Source organism: Ambystoma mexicanum, chromosome 6p (genome assembly GCF_040938575.1).
Source record: "Ambystoma mexicanum isolate Mex_15411 chromosome 6p, UKY_AmexF1_1, whole genome shotgun sequence".
In the NCBI taxonomy this organism is placed as follows: domain Eukaryota; kingdom Metazoa; phylum Chordata; class Amphibia; order Caudata; family Ambystomatidae; genus Ambystoma; species Ambystoma mexicanum.
In genome coordinates this window covers 1,295,777,013-1,295,794,002 of record NC_090935.1, presented here as the reverse complement: position 1 = coordinate 1,295,794,002, position 16,990 = coordinate 1,295,777,013, and the positions used below count along the sequence as shown (strand labels likewise).

The 16,990-nt window shown below is 40.5% G+C and overlaps 1 protein-coding gene across 2 annotated transcripts in view; it reads right to left on the bottom strand.

Moving 5' to 3' along the window:
- Positions 1–16,990, bottom strand: part of LOC138511037 (uncharacterized) — a 183,040-nt gene that overhangs the window by 86,101 nt on the left and 79,949 nt on the right. For both annotated transcript variants that reach the window (XM_069626557.1, XM_069626556.1), the window contains exon 2: positions 11,457–11,615. In XM_069626557.1, coding sequence (XP_069482658.1) covers positions 11,457–11,615 — 159 coding nt within the window. The remainder of the gene's footprint in view (positions 1–11,456; positions 11,616–16,990) is intronic.

Sequence of the window (16,990 nt, the reverse complement as noted above, 5' to 3'; positions counted from 1 at the left end):
ATTCAAGGCTGGGCTGCATGATACAAACGCTCATAGCTGTATTTGTTTTCAAATTGCTTTACAATTGGCATCATGCAGCCCATGATACCAATTGAAGACTCTCGTAGCTGTATTCGTTTCAAACTGCTTTACAATAATTGGGTGCTCTGAGTTGGGGGCAGATGAGCGAACAGGCCAGTGCTTACCTGGCTACGCTTCACCAACTCTGTCAGCTCGGCAGGGCGGGCACTCAAAGAGCCTTGGAGGTGCCTGGGGTCACAGCCAAATGCTGTGCAGCTCCCAGGCCTGCGTGACCCTCCCCCAATCCTGGGCCTGCAACGCAGAGCCGGAGGTGTTAACCCTCAAGCTGCTGCAATCAGCAGTCAGCTGTGTTCGCTCTAAATCATTAAATGAGTGCGAAAAAAGACACACTAAGCTAACGTGTCTTTTTCGCGCTCATTTAATGATTTATAGCGGCAATTGCGGGAAATGGCAAATTTTGCGATTTTTTTGCAAATCGCAAAATCGCCATAAGGTGTATGGTCTGATTTATGTTGCTTGTTTTTGCTTGTTTTTAATACACACTATATCTAGAGCTGGACCGGGAACAACAGTATGTCCTTAGAAATGTTTATCTGCATAGCACTATATTGCACCATATAAACATGCGTGCCCCTGTGGAGGGGTTTCCAGGGTCCTCAGAGAAATATATGTGGACAAAATAGGTTTAATTAATGCTGGGATGGGTGGGAGGATATTTAACTTTGAAGAATATTCAACGTTGAATTGAAAGCAAGAGCCAGCAGCTGCTGAGGACTGGCCAAAACAAGAGTTTGGCATTTTGCTATCCTTGGCACATCAGAGGAGAACTTTTCCGGAGCTTTCCTGACCCTATGAATGGAAGGAGATGGTTTCTCTATGCTTCTATAATTGCCATCCACAATCCCTCTTTTCTGTATCCTGTTTGTCAAAACTGCTTTTCCAGGTTCACTCAGGTGTCACAAAGGTTTAATTGCCACAAATGTGGCAGTACGACTGAAGCGGAGGATGTTTCAATATTCGGAAGTTGCCTGGACGAGTACTTTGGAATCACTGCAGATGAACTTGAAAGAACCCGTGGAGAGCCCGTCCGGCTGAAGCAATTGAAACAGTGGCTCTGTTCCCTCTTAGAAATGGCTGCTGCCATTTCAAATATCAGGCTGATCTTCCTCTGATGCACCTTCGTGCCAGCCTTTCCTAAGGCAGATTAGCCACCTGCAACATCTTATCGGCCAATCCGGCAGAAGCCGGCCACCCACTAAGGCCAACACCAAGGCCTTGCTCCTGTCTGGCCAATCCTGCTTCCCCCACTTCCTCCTTGATTCTCCCTATGCATATCCGTTTGCTGTTCTGTTTTTCTGGACACAGCCCTGAATCTTGCCTTGGATTGCTGCATCTCTGTTTGTTGTTCACAGCCCAGTTGGAGTTAAGTTTTTCTCTTTCCACGCCCTCCATATCTGCTTCCCTATCTACTATTTTAGTTCTTTGACTTTGCCGCCTCTTCCGACACTTGGACCCTGCCTTTAACTCCTGCCGCACTGACCTGCAGCCATTTTCCTGGAACTTTGGTTCTTGACATTCACACCGTGTGCATTTGACTTTCTTAATGCATCTGTTTCACTTTCGTCTCCTCATACTGCCTGCTAATCTACCCTGCATCCCCTTGCTGCCTGCAGTTCCAGCAGTTTTGCTTTATCTTGTACCCTCTCTAGCCTGTTTTGTCGCTTGTTTTTCTGGCCTTGCTTTGCCATACCATCAGGGATCTCATGACCTTCCCTCGCTCGAGCGCTGAGCTCCTGTGTAATTCCCTTTAAGCATGATTAATTTATCACTATGCCTGGGCATATACTTATTCTTTGCTATCTACTATTGTCTCTTGCTTACCAGCACCTTGCATCATGAGCCAGCTTCTAACCTTCCCTCTCCCTTGTCTCCCTTGCATGCCCTCTTGACCTGCTTATTCCATAATTGTTACACCTTGCTTTATACCCTTTACTGTTGGGCCATGCACCTGAAGCTGAGGCAGTCCATTCTTCTTACTTACCTACTTCTATTTTCCTACTGCTACCCTTTATTTGTACTCTGAAGCCATGCCATGCCTCAAGTCGGCCTTTGTTGTTTCTGTCTCTGCACCTAATATGCCTTACCCTCCACCCCCTCTTTGCTCCTCCCTTCATCCACCTCCTCGCCTCCTCACTTTATAGCACTTGCACAACCTGAATCAGATCAAAGTCTAGTAAGGAAATTGTTTTGTCTGTCCTTCATCTCCTTTCCCCTCTTACACTTCCCTTCGTCGCCTTCCTCCCCTTTTTCCTTGTTAGCACTTGCACAATCTGAATAGTGTTACTGTCTTGTACGAACACTTTTTCCTTTTTGTTGTTTATCAACCCCTCCTCACCTTCCTCTACTTACCTCCTCCCCCTCACCCATGTGCTCTTGCTATAGCAATTGCCCGTTCCGAATGTTTAGACATTTTAAGAACGTTTTTGTTATTGTTTTTACCCTGTACTCATCCATATTACCCCGTCTTTATGCACCTTGAAACACATTTTCTGCATAGTGCGCATTACAAATAACGAATAAATAAATAAAATAAATACATTATTAAAGCACAGTTGTCCTTACATAGGAATTAAACCATAGTTATACATAGCAAACAACATGACGTATAACATTTGTTAAGAGGTAAGAATAACATACTGAAAGCTTCATAACAAAGTATTTACTGCAAAGAGATGTGGGGAATGAGGAGAGATGGTAGGAATATAGCAGGGTGCATGGGGGAGAGGATAAACAGAGCAGAAACCAGGGTACCCACACAAAAGGGCCCCAAATCTACAGCCCTGTGATACACATAGGTCCTTCGGAACTGGTCACATTAAACATGGTACATATTCAATTTTGCTGAATGCATTTTCCAAGTCCCTCATTTCATCTCATGGTTATTTTAATAATTTATGAAACTAGTTGACCTTGATATAAGCTCACAGAAAGCTATTTCCCATACAAAAATCGATTGACCTAGTGCTTCTGTGAAACTGACTTTCAGAGTTCCATTTGCAATACTTTCCATCTGGGATCCTCTTCCAGTTGCAAGATGCTGGTGCCTTCTTGACAGATTAAAGAAGAAGAGTGGCCAATTGGACGCAAAGCTGATGCTTTCTTCCCTGAACAAAAATGAGGAGTAGCTATCTGGCAGAGATGCTTTGGCTTTTTAATCCATAAGAAATGAGAGGAGTGGTTCTTTGAATATGGGCTGGCACATACTGATCGAATGAAAAAAAGAAATCATTAATTTGATCAACATTCTTGTGAGGTGTCTGACGTCTAACACAAGATCCCCAAAGTGCTGAGTCACTTGGCTTCTACCATGCATGAATTCAACTAGTAGCCTGTAATTATTTTACACCTCACAGAAATGTGTTCACAACATGGTTTACCAGAGTCCGTCCGATCTGACAACAGCCCAACTTGTTAAATGGTTCAATAAAGACATCACACAATTCTTGGCGATTGCCACATTAAAGTAGTATCTTGAAGAATAAAAGAGACCTAGAGGTTTGAGATAACGATGATGAATTAAGAGGGCTCTGTGAGAAAATCTTACACAGTCTTTGCTTTATATGATTACATTATTACTTGGACATCTAGCAGCTAAGGCCCAAAATAACAGAGGAAGAAATAGATTTAAAAGGAGGGAAAGAAACCTTCAACTGTCCAGATTCCATAAATAATCATTATAACACAGTGGTGCATATTCTAAAACATGTTCAAAATCCAATCAAGTTAAAAAAGGCTTTTTTCATGATGAAAGGGACTACAGGGAGGATTGTGTATGTACTTATCAGCCCAAATAGGAAAGAGTGGCACAGAAAGGGTGCTCCAAGGACCAGGAGGTACATCAGTGAGCCTGGACTGTAGGATTATGGACTCTGCATTTCAACATTTAGACTCAGCATTTCAGCATTCACATGTTAGCGAAGGTTTGAACTTTAGCTAGGGCCAAGGGTGTGAAACTCATTGCTGGACTCAAGAGTGTGAGTCTCAGGCATAATTAAATAGATGCCAATGCACAGAGCACATGCTTGAAATTTCTCTTTGCTTCAGGATGCTATTTCAATGAACTGAACTGCACTAAATATAATGCTAACCTAAATCTAACATACTAATTAACCCAATCCCATTTAACATGTAACATATTCCCATAATAACATTTAGTGCAAATTAGCTCATGAAATAAGCTGGGTGCAGACAGATGAAAAGTCATAATGCTTTGGAAATGGGAAATAAAAATGAACTCTAAACGTGTAGGCTGGATGTGCGCTGTGAAGTAGCTGAAACATGTGAAGATCTGTTCTGCTAAAAACATGGCTTTGTGTTGGAGCAGGAAGCGCAAGAGAAAAATAAAAACAAATGTCTCTTCAGCAATGCAGGAAGCACAATGTGAAAAATGGCATGATATGGGTAGGTCTGGACAAGGGAGGGGCTTGTGAATGACAAGGGGTGTCATGTCATAAAAAAGGGTTTTGAGGCAGAGTAGAGAGGAATTCCTCTTCTGACACTGACAGACGAAGGAGGCAGAAGTGCTGGTTGCTGGGCAGACAGAGTTCAGTCCTTGCAAGCTGACTAAAGCTGAGGCTGTCTCGCCTGGGTTGACGATCCTTAGAAAAACTGCAATCTCGAGATCCTTATCTGGGTTGACCCTGTGCGAGCAAGCAGAAAGGCTGGGGGAAGATTTCACTGCCAAATTGAGACGGGTATATCACCAACAGTTTTAGGTAAATATGAGGTTAATTGAGGTGCTGGTTATGTGAATGATACTATGTAGCACACGTTTAATAGTTCAGTTCGTGTTAGGTGCTGCATTAGAGATTTGAATTTAAATGTACTTGTCATTCTGTGTTCATATTTCTCAAAGTCTTGCTGTTTTTAAAGGGAATTTTCCTGCCAAGTTTTACGAAGCCAAGGTCATTTGGCAGAGCTTTGCACAGCGCTGAAAGCCATTGCAAGAGAAAACGTACTTGCACTGTGAAGTACAATGTGGGCATAAGTGTCACTCTGTGTAACTTGCATAATTCTATTTTACTATAAAGAACAAATTCAAAAAGTAATTTAGTCTCATTATATTTATCTGCATTCAGTCCCTTTGATTTGACATGCATAGAAAGATGCAGACGTACAGTAAGAAATATTTCAAAGCAAAGTAGCCGCAGTGAATTGTTTTATTTAGAGAGGCTGAATGAATGTGTTGTATTTCAATTGCATTCTTTGCATTTGTTGAAACTCAGCCAAAAGGGCATACTGTCGTATTGTACATAGTATACCGCAGGAGGGTGTGAGCCATCGATTCAGAGTGTATTAAGTCCATCATTTGTTTGTTGTTAGTGACCCTGGTCAAAATAATTATGAGGCAGTATTCTGAAATCAGTCACAAAACTATAAAAAATACCCCAACAAGTTTATCACAATATATTGCCAAGGACTATAAAAATACCACCATATACCACCATACCAAAAAAAAACACAAAATAATAGATATAACCCCAAAATATATCTAACAGGAACTAGACAGTCAAGCGCAAGGTGAGTTAGTAGCAGCAATAAAAGCAAGTAAGGAAATTCCACTGAAAAGTGATTTTAGTAGAGATCAAATGTACATGAGGTGGACAGAGTACCAAGAGCAACAAAAAAGGTTGTTTTCCAGAAAGGAACATCAGTAGGCTCCAGGACACAGGACACAATGAATAAGGTTGTATACAGAAGGAGAGAAGAGCAAAAAGAACAATAATAAATAGGGGAGAAAATAACGTCACAGCACAAGCTGAGAAAGCACTGACAGGGGATGACACATCCTTCATCAACCTATCCTTAGTACAATTAATGCAAGCAGAAATACAGGTACTAGGGAAGGGGTTTTCCTTTGCTCCAAATACATTCTTGAATGTAGAGGAGACATACACTGTTCGCAATACATAGTGTAGGAATTTAAAATATAAAAAGTACTTTTTCAGCAAAGACATACAAGAGGAAAGATTTCTGAACATTCCTTAACAGATTTAGAACATTTGCAATTGCTCGTGAGATTAGAGGCAGGTCTGAAGTTAAGCACATCAAGACTCATGCAAGAACTGGATAAATAAATAAGGCAGAGAAAAGAACATTAACAGATCTCGTCAAAGCAGATTAGAATAGTAAAGATAAAGTCAAATAATAGGTATGTGTCATTACAAGGCATATCTCACAAAGTTTTATAGTATATACATTGTTGAATAAGCATTGGAAAATATTATTGTTTGACAAAGTACTACACAGTATAATAGCAGAAAAACCAAGGCTAGGCTATTGAAAAACATGGAGCATATAGAATATTCAGTCAGCTACTAACTTGTCCCTACTTGAAGGGAAGGAGCATACATGGTTAGGGGCACCAAAGCACTTTTCTCACAAGTGAGAGATGTGTAATATCTCCAAAATGCACCGGTTAACACAGATTAGTACAAATCTGCATATGGTAATATAATTAAAATTCAGCAATGTTTGTTTGTAAAAGTATTTACTTGAAAGTGTGGGAAAGTATCCTTATTTAGGACTGGAAATGAGCACCTCCAGATTGTATTCCCATATAAAAGAAGCCAAAGGTACAAAGACAATACGCTTGACCCACTTGATTGGAAGATTTGCTAACCAAAGCACAGGCTATTCACTCAAGGGTATAGTAACCCCATAAAGCCAGTGCCTCTGCCCTACGGTACTTTGTGGCCTTGATGCCCTTGCCATGTCCAATATACTTTGGCTTGACAAAATTGAGGGTTATTTTTGGAAAACTATGTTCCTATACCCCTGCTAAGTTCCTTAGACTGGAATTGGGACTTGTATCTTTGAAAGGCCAGGCAATGATTAAGCAGGGGATGTTGCACGTAAAAATCAATGCCAGGCCTAAATGCCAACTGCTTTCTTTGTTGGGGACTACACTGGGTTTGTGTACGAAGTCCACGGGAAATTAGTTTAAGTTTAATAGCTAAGCTCTATGAGAACATTGGTTGGTCACCCGACTTCAAACGAGGCACCAGCCTCTTTACCTTGCAACATCTACTCAAAAGTAAACAGAATCAATGGGACTGGGCTAACAACTATACGCACCTCTCCACATTGAGCTCATATGCACAATTTTCAAATGTCACACTCTTGTATTTAACGGCTCAAAGATATTTGAGACAGTGCCCTAGTCCTGCTGTTCAGTGTTTTATATTAAGAGTAAGGATAAACCAACTCCCACTTTTGGTAACTTGTGGGGTTTACCTTAATATCCAGTTGCAGTATAGGACTTCTCACATCTGTAATAGCCGGGATTTTCTTGAAACTGCTGAACATCCATTCACACAGTGTACAACTTGGGGCCAGCTATTATGACCACAATGGGTGGTTTTGTGCACAATTATGAGTCTATAAACCTGGATGCATTCTGGAACTTTTGCCTTAACACTGAGAGTGAAATGGTACAGTTGGCCTTAAATAGACTGTGGTGTATTATTAAGAAATTAATACCCAAGGATAATTAAGAGATTAGCCACAGTGTGTTTTCATAATGAATGCTATTGATGTCATAGATTCCTTGTATTGTAGTCATTTTTACTCTATTTTAATTTCACTGTTATTGATGACCAGTACATTTTAGTATTTATAATCTTAAAGATTTTAATCTCACTCAACACTCAATATGACAATTTTGCCTGGGATGACCAGCACATCTGAACGTCTAACCACTGTTATACAACCTGGTGATATCTGGTTAGTCGTGTGTCTATAAGTGCGAATGGGTGGATTCTTTGACTTGGAAGGACCATATAACGTCCTGTTCGTAACGTGTAAAATGCGATGTTAATAACTTGTATTAATTGATTTTATGCTTTTATATTTAAGTTTTGACGTTTCTAATTTGTAAACGTTTTCAAACTATGCACAAATAAATAAATAATAATTTCTAAAAAGTATTTATGTCATGCAATTGTCTGTATCTGTACTATATTGTACATTGGCAGCATGAAACACCAATTTATGACACAAATGTACAAACATTTCAGGGCACTCAGACTGAAAAATGAAAGATACCCCTTGTTACACACTGAAAAAAGATACAACAGGGAGATTATATGATATGATATGAAAGTTTATTTATAAAGCACCTGCACACAATGTGCTTCAAAGCGCTTCAAGGCAAGGGAGGGAACAAGGGAAAATACAATGACATTCTTACAGGCCATGAACAGTAAGGATATGAAATTAACTATCGTACTCGTCCTGACGACATTTCAGATAGTGCAAGAGCTAAGACAAAGATAAGGAAGGGAGGGGGAGAGTGGGAAGGAAATGGAAACAGACAGGCGACTACCGTAATAGGCCTGACGACATTTCTGGTTTAGTGCATTAGGTCCATTTCCGGCTATCTCTGCCTGCGATATCGCTGGTATGGTCGACTTAGTGAGCAACGTTTTTTCACCTATGCGTTATTGGGGTAGGTAAGGAACAGTAGCTATGAATGCCGTATTCATCTGCCTGTCAACAGAGGGATGAACTGATATGTATGTCCAAAAAAGAAACAACAAAGAGAACAAACTTTGTGAATTATGTAGAAAGGACGAGAATCTCAAGAGAGAGAGTCATACAGGTTGGATAACCTTGCCCTGGGACAAGAGAAGAATACTCTTTGTAGCAAAAGTGATGGGGTGAGGAACAAACAAATGGAAACCCTCAACAAGAGAGAAGAAATCAGTTGAAGGACAAAGTAACCTCATTTTGAGAAGAAGCCAAAGCATATAACAGCACTGAAAGAACGGTATGAACTCATCAATAAAGAGACTATTTGAAAATCTCCTATTGAACAGAGGTTTGTGCGAAGCAAAATCCAGAAGAAGGGAGTCATTCTCCTGTCTTTAGTTGTTAAAAGTAGTGGTAGGTTCAGTTAGGGTTAGTTCGGATTGTGAACAGATTCTTTTAAGACATTCAGGGACGGCTGACGAGTAAGGTTGCTAATTATTTTAGGTAGGGAACACCTCATAGAAATAGGGAGAGATAGGCATTATCATTTCCTTTAATAAACATATGTTCAAAATGTCTTATAAGCGTCTCTGTTCTTCTTCTGACACGCCACAATCTACAAGTCTAAAAAGTCAAGACATAGGCACACAGTTCATGTGAAGATTATAAGACAAATGGGCATTGGAGAACAATTTTTAATTCCAATTGAGCAACACAGTAAATATAATATTTCTTTACAGGCCTGATGTCAGAAAGAATGTTAAAAAGCATTGAAACTTAGCAAACAGGATTGTGATAACAAAAAAGATCAACACATTATGCTTACTCCTCTTTGTCTTATGCATGTAGTATTTGAATCAGCACATGCATAATTGATTTTTCTATCTACAAGATCTCAAATTGTAAAACTGTGCCTGTTTCTTTCCAAGTCAATTTATGAACACTGAGTAATAGCCTTTGTTCGCCACTCTTCTACCCTGCAATTTAACATCTACATTCAGCCTTGGATGCCCCTTATTGATAAATTCAGATACATATTTCATTCTTATGTTATTGAGTCAGAGGTGTATTTTAATGTTTCTGGGCCTAGTGAAGATTTACACTGTCTTTATTATAATTTAAAGGAGGAACATGTGTGGAAGCTTTACCATGGTCTAAAATGAAAACCCTTTAAGACTTAAGTTGTACATTTTGGATCCAAACATCTGATGCTGAAGGACTCCACCAGCAATCCCCTCGCCCCTGAAATATTCCGAAAGTGAACCATCTATTCTGAGAAAGCTTAGTATGGGAATGTTTTTGGCCTGTCTGAATAATATGTTCATATATCAAGTGGGAGAGGGTTCAAGTCCCCTTAATTTAGATAATGCTAACTTAGTTGGATCAACCTCTATCTTCTGAGAACTGAATAAGCAGTGTTTTTCAGAGTATTGATCAAATAAAAACTTGTCTATGTGAATCCACTATGTGCAGGCATTTCTTATTGGAAACAAAGCCGCCTGCAAGCTGTTCAAAATGCTGCAGTCTGAAGGATACATGGACTCCCCAAACTTCTTTCTGTCTCCACTTTTAGACAATCCATCAATTGGTTCCCTATAAGCCAGTAAATTAATTTTAAATTGCTGTGCCTGGTTTTCAAGTGTATCCACAGACTGCCCCTAATTACCTATAAGGGAAAATAGTTCCATGAACCTGCCAGAAGTCTTCATTCACAAAATAACCTTTTGGTGAATATTCCTAAACTTGATGTTAGATTAGAGGAGATAAGGAATTCCTCAGTCCTGGGTCCTCGCTTATGGAACTCCTTGCCCTTTAATCTTGGAAGGCTCAATCCTTTATTTTCCTTCCACAATGCTCCAAAGATGCATTTCTTTAAATTTGTTCTAGTCCCTTTGATCATTCTGCTTAATAAGCATCTGCATTGAAATGCAGTTAAATCTGCTTGGTTCCGCGAAGTACAAATTCACCAAATCAAACCAGGTCTCTCGGTGTCGTAAAAAGTCCTTTAAAGAGACAAGTTTGGTGGGAATGATGTTAGAATAACTGCAAAAGTCCATCAGAGATACAACCACTCAGTCCACCAAATGTATGGAAAATTGCAAGTGGTGGTATGGTAGTTTTAGTCCCTGTACTTGCAGTTGATAAGTATCCCTGCAGGTTTGGGATGAATTCCTGCATGCACTAATTTCACCTGTGGAATAAACCAGATCTAATCCATAGCACTCAGCAAACTAGACTACTTCCGCGGTCTGTCCTTCAGATTAACAAACTAAAGCACTAAAAGCATAGCAAGTGTACATAATTGGCCTTATATTTGGATTGAACAGAAGAGACCCAAGCACTCCAAGCTTAAAAACCCTTGGAATTATATCAATTGGAATAAAGATGCATTTGAAAAACCTGTGCATAATATGCAGCACAGATATTCCGGACGGAACAATGGTCACAATTATCTTACTAAATTAATTTTGCAATAACAGTGTACAGAAACATTCAGATCATCTTCTGATGCAAAGCTAAAACTGAATAAAATAAAAAATGGATGCAAGGCCACAGTCTACACAAGACTCACCGCTCTGGAAAAAGCTATCAATCAAATTGAGACAACAATGCTTTTGAAGATTCAAAAAGGCACTGAAATGTGAACTCCTCAAACACAGCTTCTGGTAAAAGGCCCTACCAATTACACTGAGACCTGCTACATGGCTGCAAAAGGGTCATCTGTTTTCTTTACTAGCCTCCTCTCCATTTAATGATCCCCTACCCTGCCACGTTCCATTACCCGTCGCCTTGAAGTGATCCATTGCATGTTTGCTGTTGTAAAAATCACAAAACATTAATACAAAATGCCAATATTTAATTTGAGATATATGATACACATGCCAACATCTCATACACTGTACCTGATGTAGATTGATTTGTTGGCTGTGGAATTGTTGGTTCTGCTGCAGTTACATTCTCATTACTTACGATCGGAATGGATACAGTAGTGTTTTTAGTTGCCAAAACAGAAATTGTTGTTGTTGCTTCTGTTGGTATCATTTCTGATAATGAAATGTTTCCTGTTAATTAACAAAATGTTGCATTAATATTGCATTTATTCTAATTTTCAGACTATATTTGCGTATTGATAATGAGTTATAGTCATAACTGAACATTTGGGTTAGTCATGGGCCCCATGTATAATGTTTGGTTTATGAATGTTGACATTTATCACATTACTTCTTGCTTAACATATTCTTTTCCAAGTCCCTTTTGTTTTTCTTTCCAAAATTACAATTAGGATCAAGACTACTACCAAACTGCTGAAATGGTCTGTGTTTAGAAAAAGTCTACAATTTGGTGAATTGTTATGTCTGGCCTAAGTGAGCATGCTATGCTTATGAGAGACAAACCAGCCTAAGGCCGATGTTGATAAAGTCAGCGACAGGTTGTACGCCCATAGCAACACTTTTATTCCAAAACATTCAAAAGTGTTAATATTTCAATTTGTATTTGTTTATTTTGTTATAAATCATTATGAACTTTTTTTCCTCACAAAATACATAAAAGAGTACACAATAAAAATATTAAAGCAAAATACATAAGAACAGTTCCTTACTTTCAAATTTCATGAAAGTTCAAAAGAAAAAAACAACAAACAAACACCTTCAATTATTTCTTAAGGGCATATCTTGACACACATAAAACCTCCAATATCACTCAATAGAAGGAATAGGAGCACCCCTCACCCCCAACAGGATATCAATTGCGGAATATTAGATAAAATTGCACTGAGCTGTCAGCCTCATAGAACTCATCCTAACCAATAATATCAGAAGGCCTGAATACTTCTATAGTTCTTATTATGAACACTCCACCCCAGACCATTCAGTTCAGACTGGAATTCCCACCAAACATTGACCAAGGCTAGTGAGCTAGTCAGATTACAAGCATAGAGACTGCTTAACCAAAACAGCTCTCCTTGTAGATCCTGCAATCCTTTAGCAAAGTGCATACAGTATTTAACATAATGCATAGCCATAGTGCCACATGATGTCAATATATTCCAAAGAGATTCAATACATTCCTATCTTTTGCAAAGCCTACAGCCCCGTTTTTCCATTGGCAGATTCAGCCATGCACCCTTGATCTCCATCACAGGAAGTGTATTAAACCTCATCTGCATAAAGATCCACCTTGCTTATGGGCTGGGAAAATGATATATGTATTTGTTGGCCTTTTAATACGGAAAAAAATTATTTGGAATATGTACCAAGAGAGGGTAGCCTTCCTATATGATCATGCAAACACACCCAGTCCCATTTTAGGGCTTTCCTTTTCACCAACAGTGCGCCCACACCATCCATCCAATCTGGGCACCACGCAGGTTGTGCAAAGAATTCTTTATTCATGCCCCTAAACTTCAATAGGGCACTGCTAGAACCTGTAAGCAATTCTAACCTAAGCAGACCCAACAGAGATGATGATTCACCACACATTATTTTTATAACATGTTCCCTCTGTTTGTTTTTAAAAATGTACTCAGTCTTAACTCGATTCTTCTGGCCTGTATAGGAGCGGCTCTAGAGGGCCCTTGGATACAGCAATAAATATGGCTCTCCAAATGATTAGCCCATTGCTCGTGATTATTATACAAGCATTCCAAGGCATAGGAAATACTTGTTAATAGTTTTTTGGTGATAGAGTGTTACTATTCCAGTCAAGCTTAACCCAGCACTAGAGATGACACATTTCTTTATCATTAGCAATGTTGCTGTTGCTTTGGTATATCGTTTCTTTAGGGCAAGTAATTTGTTTGGATGCGATTCAACTCTGTTTCCTAGGTAAGGATGATGAAACACTCACTGCAAACTCCCCGCTGATGTCCCGATGTGATGATTGTCTTTATTAACCTTACCAAGACGCATATATGTTGAGTTATCTGAGTTGACCACCAGTTTATTAAGTTTAGCATATTCAATTACCACATGTTCTCTTCTGGATATCACCACATATGTTGTATCCACATATGTTGTATCACAAATTGCCAGGTCATCAGCATAGGCCAGGTAAAGCACCTTTAGATTACCCAGTTTCAGAGGAAAATTATGAGTATGATTTAATGCATCCCCTATATTTGACATAAACAAGTTAAACAAAACAGGGGCTAATATGCACCCCTGCTTTACTCCCCTCTCCTCTACTGTTGAACATCACTCTTGCTAAATTGTTTTCGTGGAGTAATTGACATACAGCTAATTGTTCTTCTGGTATCATCTTCTTTACGTTATCCCATAGAAGAGGCTGAACGATCATATCAAACGCAGAGGCAAAGTCTATGAATAATTCGTAAAGCAGAGCTGACCCCTCACCATGGGCTCGAATAATCAAGGAGTTCAGTGTGAATACGTTATAATTCGCTTAAAGACCCGTACTACATCCCATCTGAAAGGTACTGAGAATGGAGTTTCACCAATCCATATTTTGATCTTTGAAAGTATTTACTTGGCAAAGATTTTGCTAGGGCCATCTAAGAGTGACATTTTTCTATAATGAGCACAATCATCAAGTTTACCCATTTTAAACATTGGGATAAAATGAGATTATGTCCAAGATTTTGGAATCTGGCCAGCCTCCACAATCTGCTTAAAAAGACTAAAAAGTATGCCAGCCCAAAGTTCCGAGTTGGCTTGCATGATAATATTACACACGCCATTGGGTCCTGGTAGATTTTTGTTAGCCTTCTTACCATTCTTACCAAAGTATCCCTATCAAAACATAGGTTTAATGTACTCAGGTTAAGCAGGGTAATTGTCCCTCAAAAATATTTCCCAGATGGTATGAGCTATAGGATTAGCTAGAGCCACTTGAGTCGGTGGTCCATTATTCCTTAATAGCTGCCACATGCTTTTCGTATCATGTTTACTAATGACTTCCCAAAGATCTCTCCACTGAGAGGTTCTACGTGAGAGGCAATGGTGCTTTAACCAAGAGCGATAGGAGGTTTTAAGCTTCCTGATTTTTACATATCTAATATCCTCTTCAACATCAAGTTTATTTTTACATTTGTAATTTCGTGTCTCAGCAATCATTTGTTAGCAGTAATGAATTCATCATAACGATGAATATGGACACCTACTTGTCCAGAGAAAGTGCTTTGCCCCCTCTATATAGAAAACAATCAGGAATTGATTTTACCCACTCTATTATTTGGTTAGGGTCTGCAACATTTGTGTAAACTACATCCAAAGCTCTCATGTAACTCGGAACAGCCTCAATGCTTCTATCAGACCAGCCTACTTTATTGAAAGTGTTATTCAGAGCCACCTCCCCTGTGTTTTCTCTTTCTGGTAACTTGATTGGGGGTACCTTTAGCTTAAGAATCCTTAGCTCATGGTCACTATAATTTGTAAGGTTCAATGATAATTCCTCTGCCTTATTGTAGAGGGCTAAGCTTCCAAAGAAATAGTCAATGGTTGATTCTGAGACACCATTGTGCCAAGTCTTAGCTGCTGGTACTCGCCTTCCATTGTTCCTTTAAACATTTGCAACACCAAATAAAAAAAAAGGATTTCCACAGGGGAGCCAAACCACTTTTTTGGGGCGTTTATCATCCTTCAATGTTGTCAACAACACTCTCTTCACATTTATGGGATCATCTATACATGGTGAGTTAAAGTCCCCTCCCATAATCAAATCCATCACCTGGTAATTACTTATGTCAGACTGCAGTGTTGAGCTACACAGGTGCGCAGGAGACGCTGCCTGACTATATGTAGCACACTTCACTACGTCCACGCTTCCGTGCCTATAAGAACAGAGGTATGGAGCCTCTGTGGCAAAGCCCTCGCATGACAAGGCTGCACTGTTCAGAAACACATGTGCGCAGGAGACGCTGCCCGACCATACATAGAACGTTATGCTACGTCCATGCTTCCATGCCTGTATGAACCGAGGTACGGACTCTCTGCTGCAAAGCCCTTGCAGGACAAGGTCGCAGTGTTGAGTGATGCAGGTGTTTCACAGTGATGGGGTAGCGGAATAGACAGTGAGTGTGGATGACCTCACCCTCCTGTTTGTGGCCACAAGGTAAGAAGATGCAGGGAGAGTAAGCTTGCTACACTCCATTCATCCCCCCTGACCTGGTGCCCCTTATCACTCTTGCACATGCATAGTTTTTCTCCCCAAGATCTGTCCTCGCACCACCCCTACCCCGTTTAATTGCTCTCTCACACATTTTATGCCGTGTGCGCACCCGCACAACCCTAGGCAGTGTGCGCCCCCTCGTACTTTAGGTTGTGTCCAATCCCTCGCAACTTAGGCTGCATGCACTCCTGCGAAAATCTAGGCCGCTTGCGCCCTCTCGCAATTTAGGTTGCGCTCACTCGCCCGCAACTTAGGCTGCATGTGCTCCCGCGCAACTGTAAGTCATGTGCACCCCTCTTACTTTATGTTGCATTCACTCCCTCACAACTTAGGTTACATTCACTCCCTCAGAACTTAGGCAGTGTGCACCCACTCTCAGCACTAAACCGCATGCACTCCTTCTTACTTGGCTGTATGCACGCCCCTCCTTCCCTCTGCCGCTGTGCTCCCTGCCTTCCCCGCAGGCCTTTGCCTCCCCTCTTCCTAGCCCCTTCCCCATATATTTGTGTACTGTTTTTAACGATTTTGTCCTCCACGGTTGTTGGCTTGCATTGCATTGGCTGCATTCCTGCTGTGTTCTTCCTTTACTTCTATGTTCCTTTGTTGATTGTTCTGTTCCTTGTCATTTTTGCTTCTACCGAGTTGTTTGCTTAAATTGTTCTGCCTGCATTCCTGTTGTGTTCATTCCTTACTTCTAAGTTCCTTTGGTGATTGGCATGTTCCTTGGCATTTTTGTTTCCCCAGGGTGGTTTGCCTACATTGTACTGCCTGCATTCCTATGTGTTTATTCCTTACTTCTAGGTTCCTTTGGTGACTGACTTTGTCTTTGCATTGCATCTGATTTTCTGTCCGTGTTCTGTCCTCTATGTGCCACCCTCCTTCTGTGCCCCCCCTCATATTTCCCCATGCTATCCCCCCTCCCTGCTTTGGCTCCCCCTCCTCTTCACTTCTCCCCCTCTTCCTCTCTGCCCCCACTATGGTTCGCTCTGTCTCACCTACCTTCTCTAACTGCTTTTCTATCGACTATCGTATCCCTCTCACTAAGTCTGTCAGGAAGAAACTCAAAAGGGACATCCTAGTCTCCAACCCAGGCCTCCCTATCGCTGATACCAGTGCTTCCTCCAGACAGACCTTTATCGACATGCTCTTTGTCGTTCTCTCTCCAAGCCTATGGACCCCCCATATGGTCTCTGTTCTCACTCCTTTTTCTTCTTTGCCTATTAATTGTGGCACCCGGAGGAAGGCCCTCCTGGCCCCCTTCCAGTCCTCCAAGATCATCATTAATATTTACCTAAATAGCACCGTCTTG